The sequence below is a fragment of the Aplidium turbinatum genome, chromosome 1 (assembly GCF_918807975.1).
Source record: "Aplidium turbinatum chromosome 1, kaAplTurb1.1, whole genome shotgun sequence".
Lineage (NCBI taxonomy): Eukaryota > Metazoa > Chordata > Ascidiacea > Aplousobranchia > Polyclinidae > Aplidium > Aplidium turbinatum.
Genome location: NC_137472.1, coordinates 51155373 through 51183111, shown reverse-complemented (window position 1 = coordinate 51183111; position 27739 = coordinate 51155373). Strand labels below are relative to the sequence as shown.

General features: G+C 36.5%; 1 protein-coding gene across 1 annotated transcript; it reads left to right on the top strand.

Annotated features, from left to right (window-relative positions):
• The first annotated feature begins 1098 nt into the window (after positions 1-1098).
• Positions 1099-16916, top strand: LOC145766860 (somatostatin receptor type 5-like). Its single transcript, XM_082578564.1, has 9 exons — positions 1099-1192; positions 1879-2020; positions 3210-3372; positions 5469-5656; positions 8614-8881; positions 10424-10687; positions 11164-11276; positions 14607-14741; positions 15737-16916. The coding sequence occupies exons 1-9, from the start codon at positions 1159-1161 to the stop codon at positions 15855-15857; spliced, it is 1428 nt and encodes a 475-aa protein (XP_082434690.1). The 5' UTR covers positions 1099-1158; the 3' UTR covers positions 15858-16916.
• The last annotated feature ends 10823 nt before the right edge of the window (positions 16917-27739 follow it).

The window sequence follows — 27739 nt, the reverse complement described above, 5'->3', positions numbered from 1 at the left end:
GTAGAAATCATTGAAGCTACAAAAAAATGAGAAAGGAGTCTTTATACAATCAAGACCACGTAATATGTGACATAAAGCAACGATGGTAAACCAGCAGCAGTTTGCACCGTTTAACATCAAAACATTCTTCAGCCTCCATCTTATCTCTTTAGTAGCCTAGAATTTGCAAGGAATAGTAATAAGCAAACTATAATTAAGATTCTTCAAAACAGAAATATGAACATCATAGCATGTGTTCAAGATACAAAAAAGTAAAAGATAGAAATGTTTTAAACAAATGGGTAAATACTATTGCATATTTACACCTAGCGTCTGAACCGAAAGCTCAGCTACAAGATTGTCGGAGATTAAGAGAAGTGATATATTTTTAATTTATTTGTATTATTGCATTTTGAAGCAATGAGACCTGATGATTGTATGGCACGACAAGCAGCCTCTGTTTCTTCAACCTCGACCTTGACAGTTTTCCATTTGCGTCGACTCTAGAAAGGCAGGCGAAAGTAAGTCTCGAGTGAGTCTGAGATGTCTTCACTCCGGCTTCAAGCTTTTCCGCTCGACGGTAGGTAGGCTTACAGTGCCCTACACTACTGGGAAGTGGCAGTATCTTCCTGCAAATAAGACGCTGAGGATCATACCACCCATCGATTGCTGAAAGATGGAATAATCGTTGATAATAATAATATTGAAAAGCATTATCTTTCATCCACCTAACAGAACAGAAAGTTTGCGCCTAGGAGGATTGTGAATCATCATGTTCAGCCTGGATTAGCCCACTGCAAAGTGAAAGCCTTCCTCTGTTCGTGCCAATCCAGTCAATCGTGTGCTTTTTTTTTTATACCAGTTGATTGTTGAACATTCTTAGTCTTTCCACCTCACTTTTGACTTTCCTTGTTTGCATTTTTACCCAGGCAGCGCAAGTTGTTAGTTTGTTAATCCTGATATCTTGCTATATTACCAGCACATGAGTCATGATCATAGTTTTGTGATAGTTATTACAATATCCGCAATTTTGCTCGATTTCCAATCCATTTAGCAGTTTTTGTCTCGTCACGTTAGATCCACCATAATCTGTTCATGTGCTCTTTGCATGGTTTTCAGTTTAAGAGTTAAGTTTTTGTAAGGTTTCAAGTTTCTGCGCTCAATGTAACAGCTGGGAGGATGTCAGTCACAATTGGAACACAACCAAGTGAGAGTAAGTGTTGTAGGAGAAATAAAGTGTAGGAATAGACTGGTTTTGCACTAACGAGGCCGCCTTCATGCCAAAATACCTTGCTTTCGCTGCATTGACTGATTGTTGAAATCTTTATCTTCGAACTGAGAAAGCTTCTTTAGAAGCATAGTCATGACAGTTTCGCATACTCGTAGAGGCTTTGATCTGCTGATGTATGCCTAGCCACCGAGTTTAACAGAGCGAAGTTTTCTGCTGTCAAAAGGTTGTTGTCTGTTCCCCGCCTCCCCACTTTAGATGCTGCTGAATGAAAAGCAGTGTTTGAAATGTGATGCTCAAGCGTACACCCGGAAAGTCCAACCAACGCTGCTTCATCTCGCGGCTTCTGTGTGAAAAAAGTCAGGCACTAAATCAACAACCAACTGTTTTTTACACATTCAACGTCTGCAGACGATTGTCAGGAAAGTTACAGGCAAATATAGGCTACTATAGGCTAGTCGGTGCTGCAAAGTTATAAGTTGTTTTGTCTTTGAATATAAAGATAGCTGATTGTCTTCATCATCCAGATCTATTATCATGTTTTAAAGTTTTATTAATTGTTTTCAAACCGTTCATGGAATTATAACTTTCAGATATAATGAGCCTCTGTTTCATGATTTATCACTTTTATCAAAGCCAACTACATCATTTGTCAATTATAATATTTCTAGATAGTGGTATTGGATTAACGCCGGAAGCAAAAGTTGAAATAGCGTTCACCTTGCTTATATGTATATTGGGAATCCTTGGAAACCTATTGGTTTTGTTTGTGATTATTGCCTTGAAGGAATACAAAAAATCCGTCACTCACTGGTAGGAAGTTATGCTGTTTTAAAAAGTGCATTTTCAGTTTAAAGACACTACAGAAATTAGTGTCTGTGGTTCTTGCGTTCTAGCGATTCTATTCTACGTTTTCAGATTGCTTGCTAGGCGTATTAATTCTCGTCGATGGTCATCGTTGAAACCATGAAACTGAGGCTCTAACCTTTTGCTTTAACCATCCTATACTGTCAAAGGTTGTTCAAACTACGCAGAGAGACTCTTAGCGAGTAGTCAATCATTGGTGGTCTATTACTGACCACGTAGATATCTGCTACGTTTAATCAACAAGACATGCCCCAGTTGTTTATGAAATGATTAGCAGTCTGATCTTCAGCGCTACATTGCCAACAAGAAAACGATGCTACTCTACTATGGTGGGTGAAGTGAAAAAGTTTAAACACCATATGAAGACAGTTGAGACCTACAACGTTAAAGACAATCAGATGGGAGATGTGTCGGCGCAAGAAATATAAGGCAAAGCCTGATTGTCCTTGATCAATGCCTCAGCTTTCCATTCATTTCCCATTCAAAAACAATGGTCAATATTGCAAGTGGTTTTTGTGCATGAGTACTACAGTAGATTATTTAAAAAGACTTATTGTATTCAAAGATCAATATTTTCACAGATCAACAACATTTTTTTTCAATTACCAGCCATAAAAATATTAGTAGCCTATGGAAATGGACGCCGATGTCTCTCAACTTCTGTTCTGGTTCCTCGATGTTATTAAGGATGAAAAGGTGTGCAGGGATCCTTCATTTAGGATGCAACCGAACAATTAGAAATAATAATTAAACAAAATCAGTCAGGTTCGGAAACCTATACAATTTACTAATAAAGCTTTCACCGCCGTAAAGGCTGCTTTTTCAGTATCTTATGGTTGAAACTGCCTGTAAAATTGTCTGAAGTCTTCATATTGGTTGACATTGTAGCCTTCGCATTGGAGACCATAGACTGGCTGCTCTGTAATAGTCTCTTGGTGTAATCAGAAAAAAACAATGTCAACCTGGTTTGGCAGAAAGGTTGACTTTCGAACCCGAAAGGTTATATGACGAAAACGACAACTGGCTACAAGCCTACAAAGCTTTATGACTCATGTGTAGCTTTAGTAACAGACTAAATTTATTTTGATTCTATTAACGTTTTTTAACAAATTGTGAAATATACTATTCCTTGCAGGTACGTGCTGCAGCTTTCCATTGCAGATTTGTTGTTTCTGCTGGTGTTGCCATTTGACGTATCTGAAACAGTTCAAAATGTTTGGATTTATTCGGAAGGAATGTGTAAAGCTAAAGAGACCATTCGTTTCATTAACTATTACGCGTCTATTCTGTTTCTTATGGTAATAACTTTGTGCACATACGTTCTGCATCATTGCATTATCACTTATCAGTATGATTGCATTATCCTGTGGCTGTGGGAGATTAGTTTTTAAAGCTTGATTTTCTATGCTACAAACATTTCATTATTTTGTGCGTAAATCAATTTTACAAAAATAGTTTGAAGCAGATGGAGTTGTGTACTGTATTTTTTTAAACTTAATGTCTTTATTTATTTTCTTATTTTATTGCAAGCATACAATCCTACACAGACATTGTTCTTCAGCACAGCTGTTATGATTGCAAGATGTGAGCAATTTGGAAGGTTCAAAATTCACGCCTTGAATAATTATTAAAACAGATTCATCAAGGCATAACTTGCCACTCACAATGCTTGCAGGCAATGAAGCAATGCATTTAGACAAAAAAGGAATTTTGCCGGAGCTCTATGCTTCTCCTTGCGTTTGAGGCTGTCGTAGGTCACGTTCTTATATCCAGGCATATCAGCCAATGGATTGTGTGATTATCGAGCGCTGTTAGGTCCACAGGGGGTCGGTATACAGTACAGTACATTGGTGGATAATGTGGTAGGGATTCTGAAAATCTGAGCCACATACACAAGGTAGTGAGTCGGTGAGGCCTCATTGGAGCATGTTGCCATTGAAACTGCCCATCTCCGTTTGCAAGTGATTGAGTTTTACTCATTCTTTCCGAGGTAGTTCTGCTCCGGGTGGAGTATTGGTATTGGGAAAGGCTGTGAACTGAATTGGTCTCGCGACTTCGCTCCATTCACTAATCCAAATTTCAGAAATGTGGAAGTTGGAGCTGCAAATAGCTGCAGGATTGCTGGAAAAAGACAGTCGAGATTTCAAGCGCTGGGGCTTTTGGAAGTGCGGGTTTAGGACGTTAATCTGGTTAAAGCGGTGATCATCCTTTGACTCAGTCCATGAAATCAGTTCTATGCTTATCACGGTCAACTTGTATTATAAACAATGGGTTGTAGAGATTTGTGCCAGTGCCAAAGGAAAACATTGCCAGGAAATTTGATTGACCGCGTGCTTGATGTACAATATTGTGACGCAATGTATAAGAAAAGCCTTTGTTCCATTTAGTTACAAGAAACATATCAACAAACAGGTGAATCTTCAAATTGTCTTTCCAACATTATATTCTTTTTCCACAAACACCAAACTTACAACCGTTTACAGTACATGTATACGACTTACACACGGCCAAGACACTGAGCCATTAAGAGGATAATTTGAGCCTGGTACCAATGAGATTCTCGAGCTCTAAATCAAGATCCTTTTAAGAAAAACGTATTCCGGGTTCCTTGGGAAGAGGATGGTGGCCCAAAACTACTCCATGGACGATGGACCCCTTTGTTAATGCTTGATGACCGATGACCGATGATGCTTGATGACCGCGTGCTTGATGTACAATATTGTGACGCAATGTATAAGAAAAGCCTTTGCTCCATTTAGTTACAAGAAACATATCAACAAACAGGTGAATCTTCAAATTGTCTTTCCAACATTGTTTTCTTTTTTCCACAAACACCAAACTTACAACCGTTTAAAGTACATGTAGTATACGACTTACACACGGCTACGACACTGAGCCATTGAGAGGATAATTTGAGATTTGGTATCAATGAGATTCTCGAGCTCTAAATCAAGATACTTTAAGAAAAACGCACTATATTAAAAAAAATACGCTGTAGTTTCTTCAATATTACGGGTTCCTTGGGAAGAGGATGGTGGTCCAAAACTACTCCATGGACGATGGACCCCTTTGTTAATGCTACTGCCACGACATTTAGTGTTAAACAACATCTTGGATTATTTAAATCCCTTAGAGACATTTTGTTTGACTTCTTGAAAGTCTGTTTTTTTTTAATTTAGAAAAATAAAAAATAATCTACTTGAAAACCAATAATAAAAAGCATGTATAAAATTTAACTGCTTTGAAAGGTACCAAGTTAACAGAGAATTGGATCAGCACTGTCTACGTCATTGGTGGCATATGATCAGTAACATAGGTCCAAGACCTTGTTGAACATTTTTCAAGTTTTGTTTTTGATTTCATGAAATCTAGATGAATATTTTTTCCACTTCAGATTATGAGCATCGACCGCTACATAGCTGTATGTCACACCTTTTCTGCTCCCCTGCAAAAGCTACGGAAGCGCAAATCTGCATTTGCAATTACACTTACGACTTTGACTTTAAGCCTGTTGATGAGCATACCAATGATGATGTATTCTAAGATATATGATGATTTGCCTAATTCTCCTTGCAAATGTGGGTGAGTAAAACTTCAAAATTAAAAGCTTATGTTAATATTGAAAGACAGCGACTGACGGGACGCATGACGCATTCTACATGTACCACCGTACATGACGTTGATACAACGTACATAACGTTGATACAACGCATAACGTTGATACAACGTACATAACGTTGATACAACGTCTGTGGGCAAAACTAGACCTCGATATTTTTGAGTTCTATGTGGTTCGATATTGCAGACTCTCTGTTCTTCCCCAACAAAAATTAACGTGCTTTTTCCATTAAGACAAATCAATCTCTTACATTTTAAATAGGTTAGCTGTGAAAAATATCATAAGATTGCAAGTGAAACTGTAAATGCCATGTCATTTGTAAGACTCGTGATATCAAGTCTTATACGATACAACAAGATGTTCACTTTGTTTTGACAAAAAAGTACAAATGACTTTCATTGCATTTAGATTTGAATTTTAATCACACACCATTTTGCATCACTGTGCAATTTCTCTATTAGAGTCGTATTTCCCGGAGAAAACCGTCTTGGGATACTTGCAGCTGACTATGAACAATATCTTGTTTCGATGAACAACAATTTGGAAATTCAACTCTGCATGTGGGCTTATTATGCTACTTGCAATTCAAGCTGTGTTGTAAACTCTAGACGTTTTAACTTTTAATCAGTATGTTTTCGAATTTAAGCAGTGAGCATATTCTACAACCCATGGACATGAAAACCAAAATTTTTGACTTTTTGAATTAAAACAAAAAATTGAAAAATATGATTCAGGATTTGAAAGTTTAGAAATATTTTGGAAAAAATTGAGAGTAGGCTACGCGATAACAATGTAGTAAACAAAGAAAACATCTTTGTCATTATGAAAAAGATGCAAAATTAACTATTGTACCTTAATGTTGTTTGCTTTTACTTTTTATCAATAAAATCAAGAAAATGAAAATGCATCTAAACTGTGAGTGTTTTGTTTAATAAGTGTGCTGAAAACTTAGTTTATAATAAATTTACCATTTAGGAGTGAACGCAGCTTTGTGGTGAACAACTCTACAACAGAAAGTTCTCATTCTTTCTCAAATAATTCTGATGAAATGAGTACCGGTACCGGTAGTAAGATGTTAAAAAGGTGCTTCAATTTTCTAAACATAATTTTAGTATTTAGTGGTAACTTCACTTTTTTCTTAATTGTATTGCTCGAAGCTGGTCACCTTTAGGCTATGTTGTTATACACTGAAGCGGATGCTTTTGGATGTGTAGGATTATCAAAAACGAGTTGAAATTACTTTAATAGTTAAATAGCTAAAGCTTCTATACTGCCCTTGCTCCAATAAACTTTTGACCTGCGTGAATAGACGTAGAGAGAAGTGGTACAACACAACCTTTTCTTTACAAAGCAAAAGCACACGCAGCATACAATATAGGCTAAGTAAATATGCTTGTGCAACTAGCTGCAAATGGTTTTGATTAAGTTAAAAGGGCAATTTATAATATCAGGATTTTACATGCTTTTAAAAAATAGTATTTATTAAAAGTCAATTATGCCTTTCATTCTGTTCATCATCTTTGGCCACTTTTGAACCATGGACAAAAAAAAAAAAAAAACTTTAACGGGTTTAACATAATGCATTAAGCTACACAAAAAACTTCTTACAAAATTAAAATGAACTCTAACGTTTTCGACACGTACTTGTGTCCTTATCAAGAATTAGAAATCTTCAGTTTACGTACTATACATAGGCTACTCTACTGTACAGACATTGACCTTGTCTTTTTGCTTTTTGTGTCTTTCTTTTTCGCCAACAAAACAAAAAATAAACTGAACTGAACTACAGGTAGAGATTACTTTACAGATCGGCTAGAGGTGGTCACAACGGTAAACCATAATCTCTTCGTGGGAAAATTGTAACATAAGATTCCCGAATCCGTTCGTCTGTATGCAATGACCGAAAAGAAACACTGTTCTGAAAACGTCTATTCAAAAATTGTATTTCTGTAAAAATAGCCTCAAGGCTGTCGAAATTGCGACGCAACACCGTACGCCACTAAAACTTGTCACTACAATACAAATTACTGAGATAAAGACGGAAATTTTGTCCAGCTGGCAAGCACTAAGCAAAACAGTTAAATATGCGACCAACTTTTCAAGCAACAATTTAAAATGACAAGAATAGATGGCAATATTTCAAACGCACGTAAGCAGTTTCTGTGACGTAATAATGAAAATCATTATGAAGCTATTCAGACACCTGTTAGATTTGGCTTACACCATATCTCGTAATTCAAGATTTAACGATGATGTAATGTTTCAACAGGTGTTACAAAGGTGATGCAATCTTTGCTTATTTCTAGCAATAGTCCATTTCGTCAGACGCCAAGATTCAGTAGACCTGAACGGTTTTATGTGACGTTTGATTTGTAGCCTACAGATATTGTCCGGAACAACAGGGCTGTGGAGTTAAAGAGTTTGGCGTATCTTCAGCCGCTGGAGTCGGTAAAAATACACAGATTTTGCCTACGCTCGGTGTAAAACCACAAGCGGAAAAAAATCCTGTGCGATCTTAAGCTAATGTTTGGCAATTTCTTTTCATCACATTCTGAAAATTTAACCAGTAAATGGGGTTTGGGCTCAGTAGTCGAATATCATTTGTTTTTACACAGAAACAGAAAAAAATATTTTGTTTTCAGTTGGAGCCGTAAATCTAGTTAAAACTGCGAGTAAGAAGCCGGAATTAAAAATTTTTTTGTTCGATTTCTATGCAAATACGATATCGTAATATCGAGGCTGGAAGTATTGGCCCTTCTAGAGACTCAGTCGTATAGTATGTTTTGTTTGGTTTAAAAAAAATGGATTCTGGTACTTTTGTCAGTTTCTCAGATTTCACACACCTTACGGTAGGTTAATTTTCCTCTTATCAGGTTATATTGTGCTGTTGAAACATGAACAAACAAATTTATTTTGACAGAACCAATACGAAAGAAATAACATATGACGACGATTCTGATAACCATGAAGGCGAAAGCTACTATGAAAGTTCGAGATACAAAAGTGACGATGTATATTCGGGATACTCAAGTGACTATGAATATTCGGGATACGAAAGTGACAATTATAGTTCTGGAAGTGGAAATAATAATGATGAATCCCAAACCTGTAGTATGAGTGGCAGATCTCAAGGATGGATTGCATATTTGACTTTCAATTTTGTAGTTATGTTTCTACTTCCAGTTGTGGTGAGAATTGTTCTTTCTGTTATCAGCAATCATAAAGAATGTTTTGTTAAGCGATTAATTTTTAAAATTTGCATCAAGAGATTGAAAAATACAATACAAAAGTAACAACATTTTTTTTTTATATTCTTCTCAAATGCTTGCTTGCCTGACGAAACTAAGCTGACATATTCAGTGCAAAACTATATTCTGCAGTCAAATAAGTGGCAAGGTACCGCGAACGGTTAAGCTCTTAAAGTGTGCGCTTCAGCAAAGCTCTTTAAAAGCAGGCCTACCTTCAGCAGCATCTTGCGAATGGAAGAACTTACCGGTGAAACACTTCGACAAGAGAATACCTGTAGCCTACACTGTTGATCTCGGTGACTAAGCCAACACCAGCGATTCAAAGTTCCTACAACGTTCCATGACTGCCAGTGCTAACTTTCCAAAATCGTTTTGTCAGTCTGCAAAGAATATTTTTACAATCCTATTTCAGAATGCCAATCCGACGTTAATCCTGTATCTTGGGCGAACTTTTATTTTACTGTTGCGAGTTGCAACCACAAACCACATTGTCTCCTATATAGCGTGCTAAAAAGTGATGTATAGACTACGCAAGTAAAAGTCACTTCATGGGCAAATCTCAGTTTTAAATTAATAGAAATTAACAATTTGTTTTTATTTTTACTTGTGATTCACACATATCAGTTTGACAGTTTGTATCCTTTAAGGATTTTTATCTCTTGTACCATGAGCCCATCAGACACGTACAGACAGGTACACCAATTATTTTTTTGGAATTTTTAAACCAATACCCTTAAAGTTTTGCAAATCAACCATACTGGTTTCTCGCAAAAAAAAAGCAGCAAAGCGCATGTGATTAGTTTTTTCTGTAATGCATTTTTAATTAAAGTTACTTTGAGCATTTTTACATACTTTACATCTTATGCAACCATTTCTAAGGTGTAGATTGTTCCATTTCTAAGGTGTAGATCGTCTGCAGCTATAACTCGCCACAAAAATAATTTTGATGTGATTAATTCAATGTTGGATTGTTTCATGGTCATAGATTCGATGCTTTTTTCAGGAAGACTTGTTGTAGGTGGGAAGCAGTTTATGGTTGCTTTTCAGGAAAATTGATTAACAATGAAAGTTTTCCATTTTATCATTTTGTAGGCTACAATGGGCTCATACGTTAGAAAAAAACAAAGCAAGCATAACAAAAAGATCCAGAAATGAAGTCTTTTGCGGAGTAGATTACATCTCTTTTATGTGTCCAACAGTATTATTTTGCCACTACAGTCAATTATGTATCGTTGGCTGCATAGCCCAGTGGTGAAAGCCAGTGTAGGTTGCTCGAAAGGGCGCTGGTTCGACACCGCTCAAGAGCAAGCGGCTTTGGCTTGACAAGACACTCAATGACATACATGAAAATCAACTTGTTTTCTGCTTGTTCTATTAATTTACATCATTAACTAACGGGTGTAAACCTGCATACGGCTAATGTTTACTCAAGGTAAACATTGGTGTTGTCATGTTTGCCTCATTTTTGGTATTGTTGTTTAGGTTATGGTTGTTTGCTATGGCCTCATAATCAATCGTTTGAGGCATATGCCGTCAGCAAGGAAGCCGTCCATAAAGTCACTGCAATCCTCAGAAGGCGGTGATTTGAATCCAAAAAGACGATCCCGGAAGAAATCCTCTTCCCAATCCACAAAAGATCGCAGACGTGTGACCATTATGTGTGCAGCTTTGGTTGGATGTTTTGTTGCTTGCTGGTTGCCTTACCACGCAATTAACTTGGCCATGATGGGAACAATATCTGGCGACGTAAGTAAAAGTTTGATATAAAAAACATGTTTACCAAAAGATTATATAGACTGTCCGCAATCGTGTAGGTCATCTCGTGGGTCAAACAGATTTTTCTTATTATCAGCATAAGCGTCGTCATGAAAAAACAAAATGCACATTTCAAAACTTTGAAACGATAAACAGATCTCTAATCTTTCTTAAAAAATAGAAAGTTTGAACAATAGACAACATTTGAATAAATTCAAATAATAATAACGCTAAAATTCTATGCAAACTAACGCTAAAATTCTATAACACGTGCGATATGTTGTGGCCCATTGACACAAACATTAAGAAAATCTGCTTTCTGCTGTTAAAATTAGTTCAAAATATTTTATTTACATTTTTGAATGTATAGTTTTTTCCTGCAAACAGTTTGCATTCATTTTTCTTGCATAACAGTTCTTCTTGTTTGTTTTTTTGTTTTTTTAAGTTCAACTTAAGATTTTTTACAGGAAGATTACTGTAAATCACTCGCTATCTTTGGATCGACTCTGGCTTACTTGAACTCTGCCTTGAATCCAATTCTTTACAGTTTTTTGGGAGGTAACTTCTTCAGTCGATCGAGGTGACCTGATTACAAGGATAAGCTTATTGCTTACCATTTTATGCTGTCTGTATTGACATAATCCCGCTACTATATAGAGAAATAAATTGCTCTTGTCTTTTTCTTTTCATGAATTTAGGATACTCCAAAGTGTAACTTTGATCTGACGATTAATTAATTATGTGCTTGATCTGATACAGACATTAGCAATCTTGGTCTTCCAAACTTCTCTGTCATTTGACATCCGTATAAAATTGTTAGTTTTGATTGTTGTGTTTGTGGCCCATTGGTTCAAGCTGTTAAGTTGATCTTTGGCGGCCTTTATTGACAACAGAATTTAATAAATCTTATAGAACGTTTGCAGATTTAGCAATCAAGACTGTATCATCAGCATATCTCAAGTTTGTTGTATTTTGTTCCTCAACCTTTACTCCATTCATATCTTCGATGTCTCTCAAAATCATTTCACTGTAAACATTGAAGAGGTTGGAAGGTCGGATGATCGAATGATGTCAGCTTATATTGTGAATAACGATACCTTTTTGTTATAAATCGCAGCAGGTTGTTTGGTAGGCCATTGCTACTGTAGGCAGGATCTTTTAATTATATCTCAGTTCAAAACTTTTATGCAATGTAAAATGCACATCAAATATCAAACGAGGTTACTTATTATCACGTCTCTGTGGATAAAATTTGTAAGTAAAGTCCTTTTAAGATATGTTTATGTATATATCTACTGCCTGTATTCCAAAAAAGAAAGTAAAAGTAACTACGATTAATGGTCACTCCAATGGTAACCAATCGAAGTTGGCTGCTTTTAATGACACATACAAAAAGACAAATGTTTATTGGGTAAGAAAGTAAGAAGGATACCCCAAATTAGAAATGCTTTCAAACGCATCCTATAATTCTGAATTAAAATGGTTTTCAAAGACAAATATTTCATTTGTTTTAATTCAGCTACGGATTGGCAGATCTAATAGCCTGTCAACGCATAAAAACTGTAAAACAGAATTTGCTGCTGTGTTGCAATATTTCTAATGCGCTGTCTGTCCTACCATACAACCTACCTCAAAAGCTTGACGTCAAGCTAAAAAATAACACTTCCTTGATTTGTGGTCGCATTAGTTCATTCAAAGTGTATAAAAGTGCACAATAGACCTATTAATTCAGTGTCGCATGCAATGCATTGTCTAAGATTAAGCTTGCATTGTGTTAAAGTTTTCTGGTACGTCATTAAAATCTTATAAAACTTATTAATAAATTCTTCAAATTTAATTTAAGGGGACACTATTGTCGGTTTTGATGTACATCACCAGTTTTTAATTATCGACAATTCAATATTGACGTAGCTACTATAATTTACTATAGACAGTGTCATCAGTTTTACCTTTCAAGTCGCATCAGTGCAGTGAGCACAATATTGAATATGTTGCTATTTACATCATATCCAGGGCCCACAAGAGGGGGGACAACCGGTGCATTGCACCGGGGCCCGGTGAGTTCAAGGGGGCCCGACAAAATGTCTAAATTCACGCGATAAAAAGATTGATTTCAACGATTTTGCATAAAATATTGTTTTTATATTAGTTCCGTATGTCGAATGGGGCCCCCTTATGGGTAGCCTCGGCTATGCCCTTTTTTTAAATTACAGAATTGTCAATTTTTTGAGTTTAGGGGGCCCGACAAAATGTTTAAATTTGCGTGCTCAGGTAGATTTTGCCTAAAATATTGTTTTTTATATGAATATTAGTTTGTATTTTGAATGGGCCCCCTCATGGGTATGCCATTTTTTAAAACAACAAAATTTCCATTTTTTTGCGTTCAGGGGGCCCGATAAAATGTTTAAATTTGCGTGTTAAGGTCAATTTTGCATAAAATGTTTTTTATACAGTATTTTGAAGTTGGTATTTCTTATATGAAGTTGGTATTTCTTAATGTCATGAACAGTAGCAATACATTCATCCTAAGTTTGCTGCCCTAGTCTCTGCAGATTTCAAGGTCAGAAATGGTATTGTATGTTAATGTAAAACTGTAAGCACACATATGCAATGCTATGTCAGCCATGTCGGATAGTAGGCCTATTGCAATTTTTATCTTCGAAATGGCTGATTTTACCCACTTGTTGCCATGGTTACAATCATGTGTTGCCAGAGTTAGGAAGGGTTAGAGTTAGGAAAGGTTAGGGTTTTGATCTTTGCCCAAGACTAAAAAAAAATTCCAAAATACAAGTTTTTGTTTTCAACAGCTATAAACTTTTCCTCAAATTAGGGCAGAATTCCATATCTGAAAACGCTATTGAGGCTATATTTACACTATGTGGGCTAGTGTTTTAGCATTTTACAGCATTTTATCTTTGTGTATAACTAGTGTGTATCTGTGAATTTAAAGTTATATTTACAATAGTGCATTGGTTGTGAAATAATGGAGTGTTAATACTTTAACCTAATTTATCCTTTGTAAGAATCAGGCCCGGATTTAGGAGGGGGGGGGGCAAAGGGTGCAGGTGCTCCTGGCTCTCCGACTTTTGAAGGGCCCCCTACGTGGAAAAAATGTGATTTTATGAAAAAAAATTTCGCACGGGGGCCCCTCCGATCTAAAAGTGCCCCGGGCTCGCCATCAGCTAAATTCGGCCCTGGTAAGAACGCGCACAGCAAATTTTGCTTGCGATTCGTGAGATATCACGCGACATGTCGTGCTGAGGAGCCCGGCAGCAACATCTGCACCGGGGCCCGGCAGGGCTCTTGGAGGCCCTGATAATATCTAAATCTATATAAAAATAACAGCAACAGGATGTAACGTTTGCATTGTCATTTCATACTAGCTCTAATCTGGCAACTGCAATAAAGATTTGTAGTTTGACTAATTCAATGTATCCAGTGGATGATGTTGATTGGAGTCGTCGGAATCTTTACCTGGCGTCTAAGAAAACTTCTTCGAAAGCTTAACCGAGACAGTTCTTCATACTTGCAGACACTTCGAACGACTGACGCAGGCCCGGTCACTGGATTGACAGTGGGAAACCTTCACGTCATTAATTAGAGCATTTATGCTTGTGCATCATCCCATCCACTAAATGCTCTTGAATGATGAGCAGTCCTTGAAATGCGTTGCTCAATGCTCAAACTCACACCCCTAGCATTGAATCAACCTTGGTTGATCTAAACGTTTGGATGATGTCGACATTGGTTAAGCAGATCAAGTAATTTTCAATGTGAATGCTGGGTAAATACGAGTCAATATCAACAGTCTGACAGCTTTTGACAAAAGTTCTTTGTAAAAGCGAACTACATTTCTCATCTTAATTCATTTCGTAGAAAAAAAATTCTCACTGTATTTTTTAATACTTAGAGCTGCTATTAAGTGTCTTAGACGACGTACCATCAGAAGCAATATTTCTGAAGGAGGTCAAAGTTTTCGTTTGACGAGAAAGCGTAAAAGTTCATCTAGCAGTCATACCGCTATTACATCGATAAAAATTGTCAAGTGAGTACAACGTTGCCCAAGTCTGAGTAAAGATAAATGTTACAGTAGGTGGCCTAGGTTCAGATTCAATAAAGTCTGAGAATCAGAAAGATAGGTTTCGGGCCTGCAGCGTAGCCTACTTGTTTTTTCCGGTTTGGTTGGGTGCTTAAAGCCCCGTATCTTCCTGCGTCAGGTTAAACTGACGACGCAAGCAGAAGAATTGTAATCATACTGATGCTGATAGGAGTCTGCAATTTGGGGTATCGGTAGCCTATCTGGTCAAGTAATTAGCTAGATTCTTCATTATCAGATTAACCCAAAAACTGGACTCCTATCAGCATAAGCCACCTTTTCTATCATACCACACCAAAGCAAAAAATGCGCTATGCTTATGTTTTAGAAACAAATCTAAATCTACATGTGTGCAATTTTATTATTTGTTTCTCACTTCATAAACGCTAAAGTTGATAACCTATAGGCAGGCCTACACATGTTTGATTGCTGTTTGTCATATACAGTACTGGACAATTTATTATGGATTTTTTTTTGACAATTTTACAGCAAATCTCAATTTTTTTGTTTTTCCGATAACTGAGAGCTCGGAAATAATTGTAATGGTGACCCAAAGCAGAAAAGCTGCCATTCCACACAATCGGTATTCAACAGCACCCCATTGTGATGTCATAATGGACGTCACAAAGGCTCAACTGAACTGCTGGCATTGTAGTAGACTTGCACCATTATGACGTCACAATCCGGCATTATTACGTGGTATTGAATACCGATGTTGGAGAATTGCAGCTTCTTTGCTTTGAACCACCCATTACATTTATTGTAGTGCTCTCAGTTATCAAAAAAAAATCTGAAATTTGCTGTAAAATTGTCCAAAAAATAAAAAATCCATAATAAATTGTCCAGTGCTGTATAGTCTATAGAGCTGTAGACCAATATACAGTTGGTATTAAAGTGTTCGTTCTTTTATTAAAATTATGTACAATCTTTTTCATGATTTTTAGGAATTCCAATGCTAAGGATATTTGTCAGCTATCAGCTCAACAGTTGACTCTTGAAGGAAAGAAGGTCTATGAAAATGAGCCCAGTGACCCAATTGTTGGAGATCAACAGACCCCCCTTTAAAGGAAAGAACGATGATGAAACTGGCTCCTTGACAGTTTAGTCCTACAGTTAACGAAGATAAAAACGTTTTACTGGTGAATTTCGTTCTGCATAATAAATAATCCATTTGACAAAAGTTTAATAAATGTTGAATAACATCTACATTGTAAATAAATCTTCATTTTCAGTGGCGTACGCAGGGGGAGGAGCATTGAGATTTTCTTCCCCGTTTTAAAAAAAAAGTTTTGGTACTTTGACGTAGTGGAGTACAGCATTCAATATGCTTTAAATAGCAGTGACAAAGCAAATACAAAAGCTGTTTTACTGCAAATCAAGCAAATACTAAATCCATGGCTCAATAACCCCCTCCTGCATACGTCACTGCTTATTTTGCTGTTTAAAAGAAAATTTTCTGCTTTTTATTTTTCTTTCAAAGCCAAAACAAAACGAAAATATTTAGATTTAGAATAAAATAATGAAACAAAAGAAACAAAAAAAATGTCTCTATTGATAAATAGTTACGCAACTCTGACTAGGATTATATCAGCATTTTGCATGTTTAAGTTTATTAACTGCATTTAGTCACTAAAACCTTCACTTTGATCCACAAGTGTTCTTGATTTTGCTTAAACTTTTAATTGCAGTTCGGTCACATTTTAGTTATTATTGTTATACTGTATGTGGCCTACCCATGCAACTCTATATTATTATTTGATTACGGTTGAATGTCTTTCACGTGATCTATCCATTCAACTTAAGGTCACCTGAGCAGCACTTTCTCACTTGTGAGAGAGTCGCCGTGCGGATGGTTTCGTCCGAATCAACTTTAGTTACACAGATATTCCGTTATAATAAAAAAAAAACTTTGCCAATGCAGTGAATAAAACCTTTAACTGCCACGCGAAAATGTTTCGTGTCGTCATTGCGCACGTGCCAACCATCTAACCCAAGTTGTTTCAACTTGCTATTCCATTAACGATTTTAATAATTTTCTCTGTTATGAAAGAATTTTTATGTGCTACAAAGTGTAACTACGAAGGAAAACCTTTTGTCGCAGCTCTATTATTTGAAGTATTACAATTCAACTGTTTAGTATTTATTCGATTGCACAGTGACTGTAGTGCAAAGAAAGTGTTTCGTGCAAATGGTGTGATTTGACTATTTGGTTATTGAGAAGTCAGAGGATTTCTTTCTTCACAGAAGTTCATTTACAATTTAGTTGTCCGACCAGTTAACTCAGTTGTTAAGCGTTCGACTCAAGTTCAAGCGGCGCTGGTTCGGCTCTTGGGATGTGCGTCTGACCAACGCATTTCAAGACTGCTCCCCACTTGTCCGCTCCGTTAGCTCAGTGTTTGCGCGCCCGGCTCAAAATCACGCGGCGCAAGTTCGACTCTCGGGGTGTGTGCTTGAGCAACGCATTTCCAGGACTACTCTCCATTCAGCGGCACCTAGTGAATGGAATAATTTCCCTGCAACAACACTTCAACAATCGGAAAAACTTCACTCTGCCAATCTCGGTAACCGGCTCTACGTCAAGAGCCTCTACAAGTATGCGAAACTACCAGAAATAACCAATCAAGGCTTTGTCAGTCCGAGGATAAAGATTCAAAAGTAACCAACCACTCAGCGGCCACAAGTGGATGGAATAATTCAGACAAGAACAGTTCAACAAGAATTGGAAACTTCACTCTGCCAATCTCGGTAACCTGCCTTACGTCAGTGACTCAAAGCCTCTACAAGTACACAAAACTGCCAGGAATATATCAAAGGCTTCGCCAGTTTGAGGATAAAGATTAAAACGAAACCAAACTAAATTTCATTCTCAGTGTTGCCGAAAGATTTAGTTATTAAAGTTATAGAATTTGGTCATTTCGTTGATTAACCTAGGGTTAAGCAAAAGTTGCAATTGTTTTGCATTGAAACCAAGCTAAAGCTTTCCGAGTGTATACGGTAAATGGCAAAGCAGCATAACAATAAAGGTTTCAAAAAACGTTATCGAATACCGTTAGTCAAATGCGGAAATTCCGCAGGACTGTCAGTGCAAAGCTGAACACTCACTGCACAACGAGCGTTTGTGTTTCGCCAACAAGGTCGGTGTCTTCCGTGCTGTCTGTAGGACTCTTCGTGACACAATTGATTTATCTACAAATTCTACACTGATACGTAGTCTACTTTGGTCGGATTAAACCAGGGCTACTCAACTAATGTTTGCAAAGGTCCATTTTGATAAGTAGAATATTTTTGCGGTCCGGTGAATATTTAATATGCAACCACGAAAATTAAACAACCAGTAGCCTACGAGCACCGAAACACTTTTGAGGTAGTATGTAACACATCTTGGATTTTTGTCTGACACAAACAAAGAAATAAAAAAGGAAAAAATGTATTGTGTTTCTTTGTAGTGTAGCTGTGTGGATCGCACATCAGAGAAGACGGCAAAGCATTGGAGGGTCTAGGGGAGAAGCCCCCAGCTTCTTGATAATCACAAAAAAATGCTTTTCCCAAATGGAAATCTGTTTAAAGAGGCCCTAAAATGTAGCAATGAGGTTATTCTTCCAGAAGCCCGAGGTCTACCTTCAACACCCAGAAGGTCCGGATTCGGACCGCGGTCCGCCAGTTGAGTAGCCCTGGCTTAAACGCTTAGAAGCTTGTTCGAGCTTGCCAGTTGTTTTCACAGTGAAGTTGCCTTAACTTATGCTTTATAAAACTATTCAATTCAATTCAATTCAATTTATTTTTCTTTGTCGGAAAACAACAGCAATGATAAAGTTACAAATAGTGAACGGGAACAAAACCAACAAAAGAAAAAGGTGGCAAAACTACAAAAGTTTAAAACGTGCATGCGATGCAAATTTAAAGGTTACGTACACGAAAGTAAATTAAGCACGGCCACCAAACCTAACAGTTTAAAGTAGATGAATTAGTTGGAAGAACCAGTTGGCTCCACATACCTAAAGCAACTGGAGGTGTGCCAGTTGATGAAACCATGCGGGGACGACTGAACCTTACAACCAATATAAAAAAGAAAAATCAACAACACGAGCATTTAAGAATATACAATGAACATACGGCATATTATTACATATTAAACATATTACATATTATTTACATATTAAACATATTACACGTATTACAACATATTAAACAAAAGTTTCACAGCTGGGTGCCAAGCAACGCAAAGCAAATTCTATTACGGTATACGCAACCTATCCGAAAAGCGTACCAGAAGTTTTAAACATACAAGTTACAACAGACCTTTTATTAGCAACAAAATGTAGTGAGTAGTCATCGGCAGGAAATCAAAATAATTCCAATCGAGTTCGACAAGACCTTAGTTAGACTTTCAATTTTCTTACGGGTCGACCACTCTTCAATCTTTCGACAAATACGGAATGCGCTGTGATGTGTCCCATTAGCGATGTATTGGATATTGTGACCAGCTGCTTGCCCCTATTCTACTGACATAGCTAAAAAGATAATTTCAGTGGAGCAAAAGCACAACTGTTGAGGAGCAATCATTTTATTATTTGAAATAAAGTTTTTGTTTAAAAGTATAGCAATTGAATGCAGCCAAACACTCATGAAACGTTATTCAACGTGTAACACAATGTCATTAAAACTTTATAATAGTATTAAAAGCATACTTTTGGGGAGCACAAGCCACAATTTTAAGGGGTTAGTGCTCCTACAAGCCTCTCTGTGGTTACGTCCCAACCCTACTCAAAAAGGCTCTTCATTAACCTTTTAAATTTACAAAATGAAGTGTCCTTTTTAAATCATCTGCTAGGTGCCACTAAAGGGAAAGCTAATCTTATGATACATTCGGTAGCTCAAGCGCACCACTCGGCGTCGCAGCAGAGTTGCATAGTCTTGCAGTTTTTTTGTATATAAAGTCTGGCTCTTATCTAACTTAAAAAAGTAATGTAAGCCGCTACGTAAAAAATAGCGTGTAGATGCGAGGCTTTATAGCGGTTCAAACTATAAACATTTCAAAAATAAGAGGCTGCTTTCTAGGCTACTTGGAAATTTAAGTATAGCCTATTTGGCATCGATGCGAAATTCTTTTTTGTGTTGTTTTATTTTGACAACAGTAAACTCTTCTTCGTTGTAAATTCTAAACGAAGCAAAACTTTTGTCTATCATTCAGGCTTGTAAGTGTTCAGCAGGGAATTCAACAATGTACAGAGAAGCACAGCTTTCTCTATTCTCTGAGAGCAGGGTGCTTCATGTAAAACTGTTGCCAAATTTTCTGCACATTTCCACACAAAATTTTAATTACATAGCTCAAAACTCAGCCAATGCTTTCTAGTTAAGGCAAGATAAAAATTTGCAAGAAATAAAAATCACAAGTTAATCTAAAGTGATCTGTTGTCAACGCATCAGTCAGGAGTAGGTTAAGCCTATATGAAAAAAGTAGCTTATCCAAGATGGTAGGCTACTGCTATTTTGCATTCATCAAATGCTGGCATTTGCACAACAATCTAACCTCTTAGTGTAATTTATTAAGAATCGATTTCGCTATAGCAATAGCATCTTATCCAAGGAATGATGCTGATAAAAATGTTAATCAATTATTCTTGTCCAAATAACAACTTGAAAAGAAATCACTCACGTAATAAACATTACACTCACAACTTGACTTATCCAGTAATGTTACCCATAAACTGATGGTGTTACACAACCGTATCTTATTTGGAAAACATTTTTTTGCTTTGTTTTGAAAACGTTAAAATTCAAAACACTGATGTTGCACAGGTGAGTTGAAAAATTAAAGATGTAAGCGTTTTGGGAGTGTTTTTTTTTGCAAATTTTGGAACTAATTGAACAAGTATTGATTTAATTTTGAGCAAGTCAAGAGTGCGTTTGTGCTGAAAAATTACCTGGCAACTCTTATATTTAACTTATCTTAGTCACAAAGTAATTTTTCACCTCGTACTTCTAGAAATCCTTGGTGTTCAGTTCAAAACGATTTAGTAATAGTTTATTTTGTTGCGAAAAAAATTCTTTCAAACCGTGCTTTAGAGCATTTTAAAGTAGTATAACATCATAAAGGCTAATGTAGAAAACTATCTTGACACATCACATGCACCAAAAAATAAAGAAATAAAAAAAAACATTCTTGCGTGAAAAGGCAAGTTTTAAATGCGTCAAACGTAGTGTTGTTGTGATGACTCCTTCAATTAAAACACTTTTTAAAATATTGCCAGGAAAGAGCCTGCAAATCGTCTTCAATCGACGTTTAACTGACCCATGTTAATGAGTAACACAATTGGGAATAAGCTTCGGTGCAGCATCGTGTGTTGAAAATTTAATTTATAACAAACGTAAAGCATAAATAAAAGCAAGTAAGTGAATAAATGATGATTTGAGCTTTGACAATTCGATTTATTCCATGTTCGATGAATTTTACTAAGTGGCACAAAAGACCAATTCATAAATCGACCTTCATATTTTTTGAAAGGATCTTCTTTTTTCTGGTAAAAAGTGGATCATATGAAGCAGCTAGAAGCACTAACAAAATAAATGGAAAAGCTATTTTATTTTAGGAAAAATGATCGATTTGTGTTTTTTCTTGCATTTTAGTGATTTTATTTGTCACTTTTGTTACAAAGGCCGCTTAGGTTGCTGCAGAATAACAAAATATCTTTTCAATACCACATACGTTGACTGAGCAAAACCGAACACATATTTTGGCTCTTTTTTATTTAACTTCATCTGATATTGATGGTAGTTTTTGCTGGGAACAGTTTTTCCATTTATGATTTTCCTAATCTTAGTCATAAACTAGCGCATAAGCCACAACAGTACCATTTGAACCGGAAATTTACAGAACGTGTTAACTTTAATGCTTACTGCAGTAGCCAAAATCAAAACAAAAATGCTTGGAGGAAAATTTGGTTTCTTCTTACACAATATAGTTTTTCTATTGGACAGTTCGTGAGTGAATAGAGAAACAGACAAAATGTCATTGCGTAAAATGCGATTTTGATCAGAAATACAAAATAATTAATTGAAAAATATGCAAAAGCAATAAATCGGTAATACCTGAAAAGACATTAAACATTATAACCTTAATTTAATCTGCAAAAAAACCTCAGAATTACAAAGGGCTACCTCTATCGGATACCACAAAAGCCTCAATTAAGACGTTCAAATGGAAATCAGGCACATTTATAACAATATTTTTGACGCCACAGTGAAGCAAAATGCAATAAAATTAATGTTATCTATAGAAATCAAATTAAGTTTGTTATTGTAAAGTACTTGAGTTTAAATTTGTTGCAATCTTTTCATCGAGACAAAGGCTACAATTATTGCGGCCACCTCTACTGTAAGGCCAAGCATAACTATACAGCATATAAGCAAATACAGTATAACATAGCTGAACTTGTAGGTAAATGTCGTCATCGCAACAAATTTAAACTCAAGTGCTTCAAAATAACATAATTTTAATTTGATTTCTAAAGGTTACCTTAATTTTTCTTCACTATGACGTCACAAATATTGTCATTAACGTGCTTGGTATCCCTTTGGACGTCTCAATTGAAGCTTTTGTAGTGGGGGTAGCCCTTTGCAACTTTGATATTTTTTTAACAGATTCAATTAAGGTTTTTTATAATGTTAATATCTTTTCAGGTATTATCGATTTATCGTTTTTGTATATTTTTCAGGATTTTCTGATGATCCCCCTTTTAGGGTGAAACAGACTGTAGACTCTGTAGAGGTTTTAAAAAGTAATAATTATATTTGGTGTCACTTGCTCTGCTTGGCTTTTTGCTTGGCATTGAGCACTTTTTGTAGCATTAAGAGTATTTACAGTTTAATAAGTAAGTGAATATACTGTATGTGTTGCAGTAATAAGCTGTATAGGCACATGCAGAGTGTAGCTAACTGCTCTTGGCTGATGCTGAGCTGATGCTGATGGCACATGCAGAGTGCGCATTATATTGTCTTCAAACGCCGGAAGCATACGTGTGTAGCCTACGTTTTGTCTATGACTTACAGTGACGATCGGTGAGGGAAAGCAAGGAAAGCAGTGCTTACCTGAGCGAAAACTATGCAAAATATAATGACTGAATTCTAGGTTTAACTTATTATTTTTATCACGTCTATTTTAACTTGAAAATTACTGTATTCGTGACTAGAATTACTCGTAACGCTTGTGAGTAGTCTAAGTCCTCACCAAACCGCATGTCTTGCCTATAAATGCCAATTAACGCAAACGCTCCCGTCAGAAACAACCACTGAGGCTCCAGGGAAGCAACTATCAAAGTTGCTTTCCAGCTGCGTCACCAGCTGCTTAGCCAATCAGATGTGTTATGGTTATGGTATGGTTAGTCTTGCTTTCCCAGTGACGTCAATGCGTACATTCGCCAGACTAACTCGTCAGAATGATCTCTCGTCACGGTACACAGCACAGCATCATAATGCCGAAAAGATTGTTGCTGTTTTTTGATGTCTCCTCTCCATGTACTTTAGCCTACTAGCTTTCATAGTCATGCCCTTGCCCTTTTTACAGCGTTGATATAACGTTACTTCGCCAATGAACGTTCAGGTGCGGATGCAATATTTCGTTCGTTAAGCTTCTATACGCAGGAGGCAAACTTATCCAGCTTTTTGTACAAATTGCTTGCGGTTGTAATGTTTAGGCCTAAGTGTTAGTCTTTGTAGTGTAGGCCTAACTGCATATCTGAGCATGAACATTCATGACGAATTAAATATTTAGACAACTATTATTCCATGTCTAACACTGGATTTTGGTCCTGCAACGTTAAAATTAAGATTGTTCATGACTTCTAAACATTAAATGGATGTATGATCACGACATAGGCGAAGCAAAATTTGACAGATTTTTATTTTTGATTTGTTTTGGAAATGCTCTCAGAGCGGACCAAATTGGAAGTGTTTTTCAAAAATTTCTGCGGGAGGCCCCCCAGACCCCCCGCTGGAAGTGTTGCCTTCGGCAACACGCCTTCCGGCTTCGCCCGACGGTTACGCCCTTCGTGCCTACTACCTTGCTGCAGCATATTTCCAAGTTGCTTTCCCAACGGTTTAAGCTACTGAACGTCACTGATGACTTACTAACCTATCTTACAAACGGCTAAGTGTGTTTGCTTGGAGCTCGTTGTTGACTTACAGACCCACATATTATAAGTAGCCTATTTCAGCTGATGATGTCATGACACGAATTCAAAACTTTTGGTAAAATGTTACAAAACAGTTGTTTCCTTTGTTTGTGACGTCATCGTCAAGAAAAGATAGCTAGCTTTATACTGCATCAGTTTTTATCTACCCATTGAGTTTTTGCTTGGATCCACAATTAGCCTGTATTATTATTCAAGTGCATTGTTTTAAGAAAACAGTACATGTTTATTTGGCTTTATTAAAGTTCCTACTTCCTGATTAGCTTTCCAAAAAACAATAACTAGGGATGGTAAAACAATAAACCTAATTATGAGATTATGCGTTTTCAGTGAAAAATGTTTTAGTTGCATTCAATGCATCGATTCGACAGACCGATGTAAGGTGGAACAACAGAGTAGGAGTCAAACGCAAAATGTCTAGATTTTGTAACGCTCCAAAATGTTTTTTGATTTGCCTAGACTCAGTGAGATACTTAAAAGGATATTTTGGGCCCGGTACCATTGAGAATCTGGGACCCCAAGTTAAGACAGTACTGAGAAAAACGCGCTACTGTCTATCCAAATACTGAAAGGCGTGTTTTTTTAAGTTCTCAGGCTCCTTGGAAAATTTAGGGGTCCCCAAAATCATTTCGGGCCCAGGTCCAAAAGTATTTCTTAAACCCCTTGTCAAAGCTACTGTCTACTCTTAAAAATTGGTTTTATTGTTTTGGCTACGATTAACAGTATGTTTGTTGCATATTTGTCAGGCCTATAAAGCACAGAAAATAACCTAGCATGATTGATTTTTCATCTGAACAGTTGAACCTAATTGAAGACAACAAACTTAACTGTTTTGCGCCCAAAGATTTCCGGCTGTTTGATTAGCGGTTCCGCAAGGCTCGATTTCGAACACAAATTTATAGAACTTGAAAACTTCTATAATTCCAACTTTTTGTCTTCAACAACTTAGATATTTCTCATCTAAAAACATTTAAAGAAATCAATAAATTTGAAGATATTCTGCTGCAAGCAAAGTTTTTGACAAGCATAATTTTAAAATGATGCTGAGCGCAAAAAAGTTAAAAATGAGTGCAATATTAACCAGTTAAAAAAGATCATATTCGTCCAGACACGAAAATGTTTTAAGGCTTCTAGTGTCAAGAAATCATGTAGATACATGGCCTACTAGTTTTAGTAGGCCATGGTAGATACCAGAAAGCACTTTCTGGGTTATTCCAATATATTGTATGGCAAAGGCTTAGGAATACCAAACGGATTCTTCTCCACATGAATGAAGTTAGCAATATGACGTAACAGTGTCTGATCATGTGACCGAAAAAAAAGTCTTTAATTGTGAGTTGAGTCACTGCATATTTTTGAAAAACTTTTTTTCAAGATATTGCTGTAGCATGCAATCATCTTCTGTTTTTGACGTACAGGAAAGTTGATTGAAAATGTAACAAATCCATATATGATCAGTGAAGGATTGAAATGAAGTATTGGCATGGATTTTGAACTAATGTTGATTTCCATATAGCTTCGCCTGTTTTAGATACAGTGCATATAAATACACCAGATATTAAAAAAATAAATAATTTATTCATGAAATTTATTGAAACAAAGAAATACTTCCTGATTGAAAGTAAAACCACAGAGTGTTTCTTTTTTCTTTGTATGCAGTCCAGGGTTATACAAAATAAGAAAACATTTTGATGGTGTTATACAGTACAGGAAGAATAAAAGGATGACAATGTTCAAGTGCATGTCTAAGAATTTTATTCAAGGTTTTGTCAGGCGAAAACTGGGTGCATGTGCTATCGACAATTTTTTCTTGAGAAACACAATCTACACTACACCATAGTAGATCTCAAGCTTTATGTACTATTGCCCCTCGTACAGAAATTAATACATTATCAAAATATTTAAAGTTACAAACACATTTATTATAAATAGCCTACATTAAAAATGCAGATCAGGGGCGTCCAACTCGTGGCCACATGTGGCCCGCGAGAAGGTTCTGAGTGGCCCACGTGATATTTTTCGAAATGACATATATTATATAATCAACTCAATCGCCAACGTAATTTATGGCGAACTTACATTCCGATAAATTGGCATTTATTGTTTGCTTTCTTTCTCTATTACTCTATAATCCCTAGTGCATGGGGTGCGCAACTGTTCAAGTTAATTTTATTGTATCACAATGCACATTGTTACGCATCACATTTTCCACATTGTTACGTCCACCCATTTCCACACAATAGTACTGGTGCTTCAAGAGTCAGTCAATCAGCAATATTTCTTGCTTTTAGCGAGAGAAGTTCAAAACTTTCTATTGCTGGAATTTTACAAAAAAAATTGTTTCTTAAGAAAACGATCAGAGGATTCATGGATTGGCAGTTTTCGTGACATCATTATTCGGCAGCACTTACTTTTGCAAGCAAGTTTTTCGTGGATGAACCTAGGGAAAGCCGGACAATACATTACGGGATGCGCAACTCCGCTGTTCCGGTAACATCGGAAGGGTCAATTGCCAATTTGACATTTTTTACGCTTTGCTGCTGGCTTGCTTTCAACTAAAAACCTTAAACCACTTTTAAACCAACTTCACTCTTCTTATATAACCCATAAAATGTACAAAAACATTTCTAAGATTAGAATTTGGGTGTGATGGTTTTAATTAGAAATTATCAGACAGTCATTTTTAAGATTACAAATTAGCAGTCCTAAATACTCAAGTGGCCGCGCAACCATTCGTAAACTACATGTGGCCCTTTGGCCAAAAAGGTTGGACACCCCTGATGTAGACTAATCATAGTAATGGAGGTTTCTTGAATGAGATGGATAAGCTGGGTCATCTTCAAACAAGCTTTTTAATATTTGAAAACACTTTAGACAGGCACAATCGTAAATCTTTGCTTTATTTCCATTTTTTGTTTAAGCCTCTAGTCTAGACACCAATTTTATTAATAAAATAATTTTCCCTTAGATCCACCACAGTCTCTAGTATTATAGAAACTGTGGATCCACCTCAGGAGTTTTCACCCCCCCTCCACCCTTCTACTGTATTTATATTGCTCACTTTGAGAATCACTGATACACACGACACTTGGCTTGCATCCACAAAACAATTACTTTGCAAATCATCTGGCCTAACGATACCTGTGTCGCAAAGAAAGGCGTTTTAGTTGAAGAATATCAGTATCGTAGCTTACCTATTATGTCACAGTACATTACCCAACCACGTAATTTGGCTAGCTATAGATAATACTGAACCGACATGACAAAGAATTGTTGTTACCCTATATTGAAAGTTATGTATCGTAAAGACAGAAGTTTGGCAACGAATTAGACAAGGAAAAGAATTGGCTTGAGAGGTCTTGAAATTTCTGCAGTAATTTACTCACATAGGCTACACCTAGATTCTTTTCGTGTTGTCAAGATTTTGTAGTTATTTTAGTACCGGTGATTATCAATGTAAAATAACTTTTAAAACAAGAAGCTGTTGCGTTTTAGAAAAGCTGATATGAGAGCGTTGCTTATCAGCTTACTGACACTTTTGAGACGACAACAGGGTCTGTCGTTGACAGCCGTCCATAAATACCCCCAGATGCCAGTGATTATTGCGCATGTATAAATTAGAAAAACTGCTAGGTAAGCTTTAGTAGAGAAAAATCTTACTTAGGCTAACTAGTCTACAATTAAATTGACTTATTCTAATATTAATAGAAGTTGCCTATGAGGTATCATATGCCTGTCACACTGCATGGAAAAGTAGTG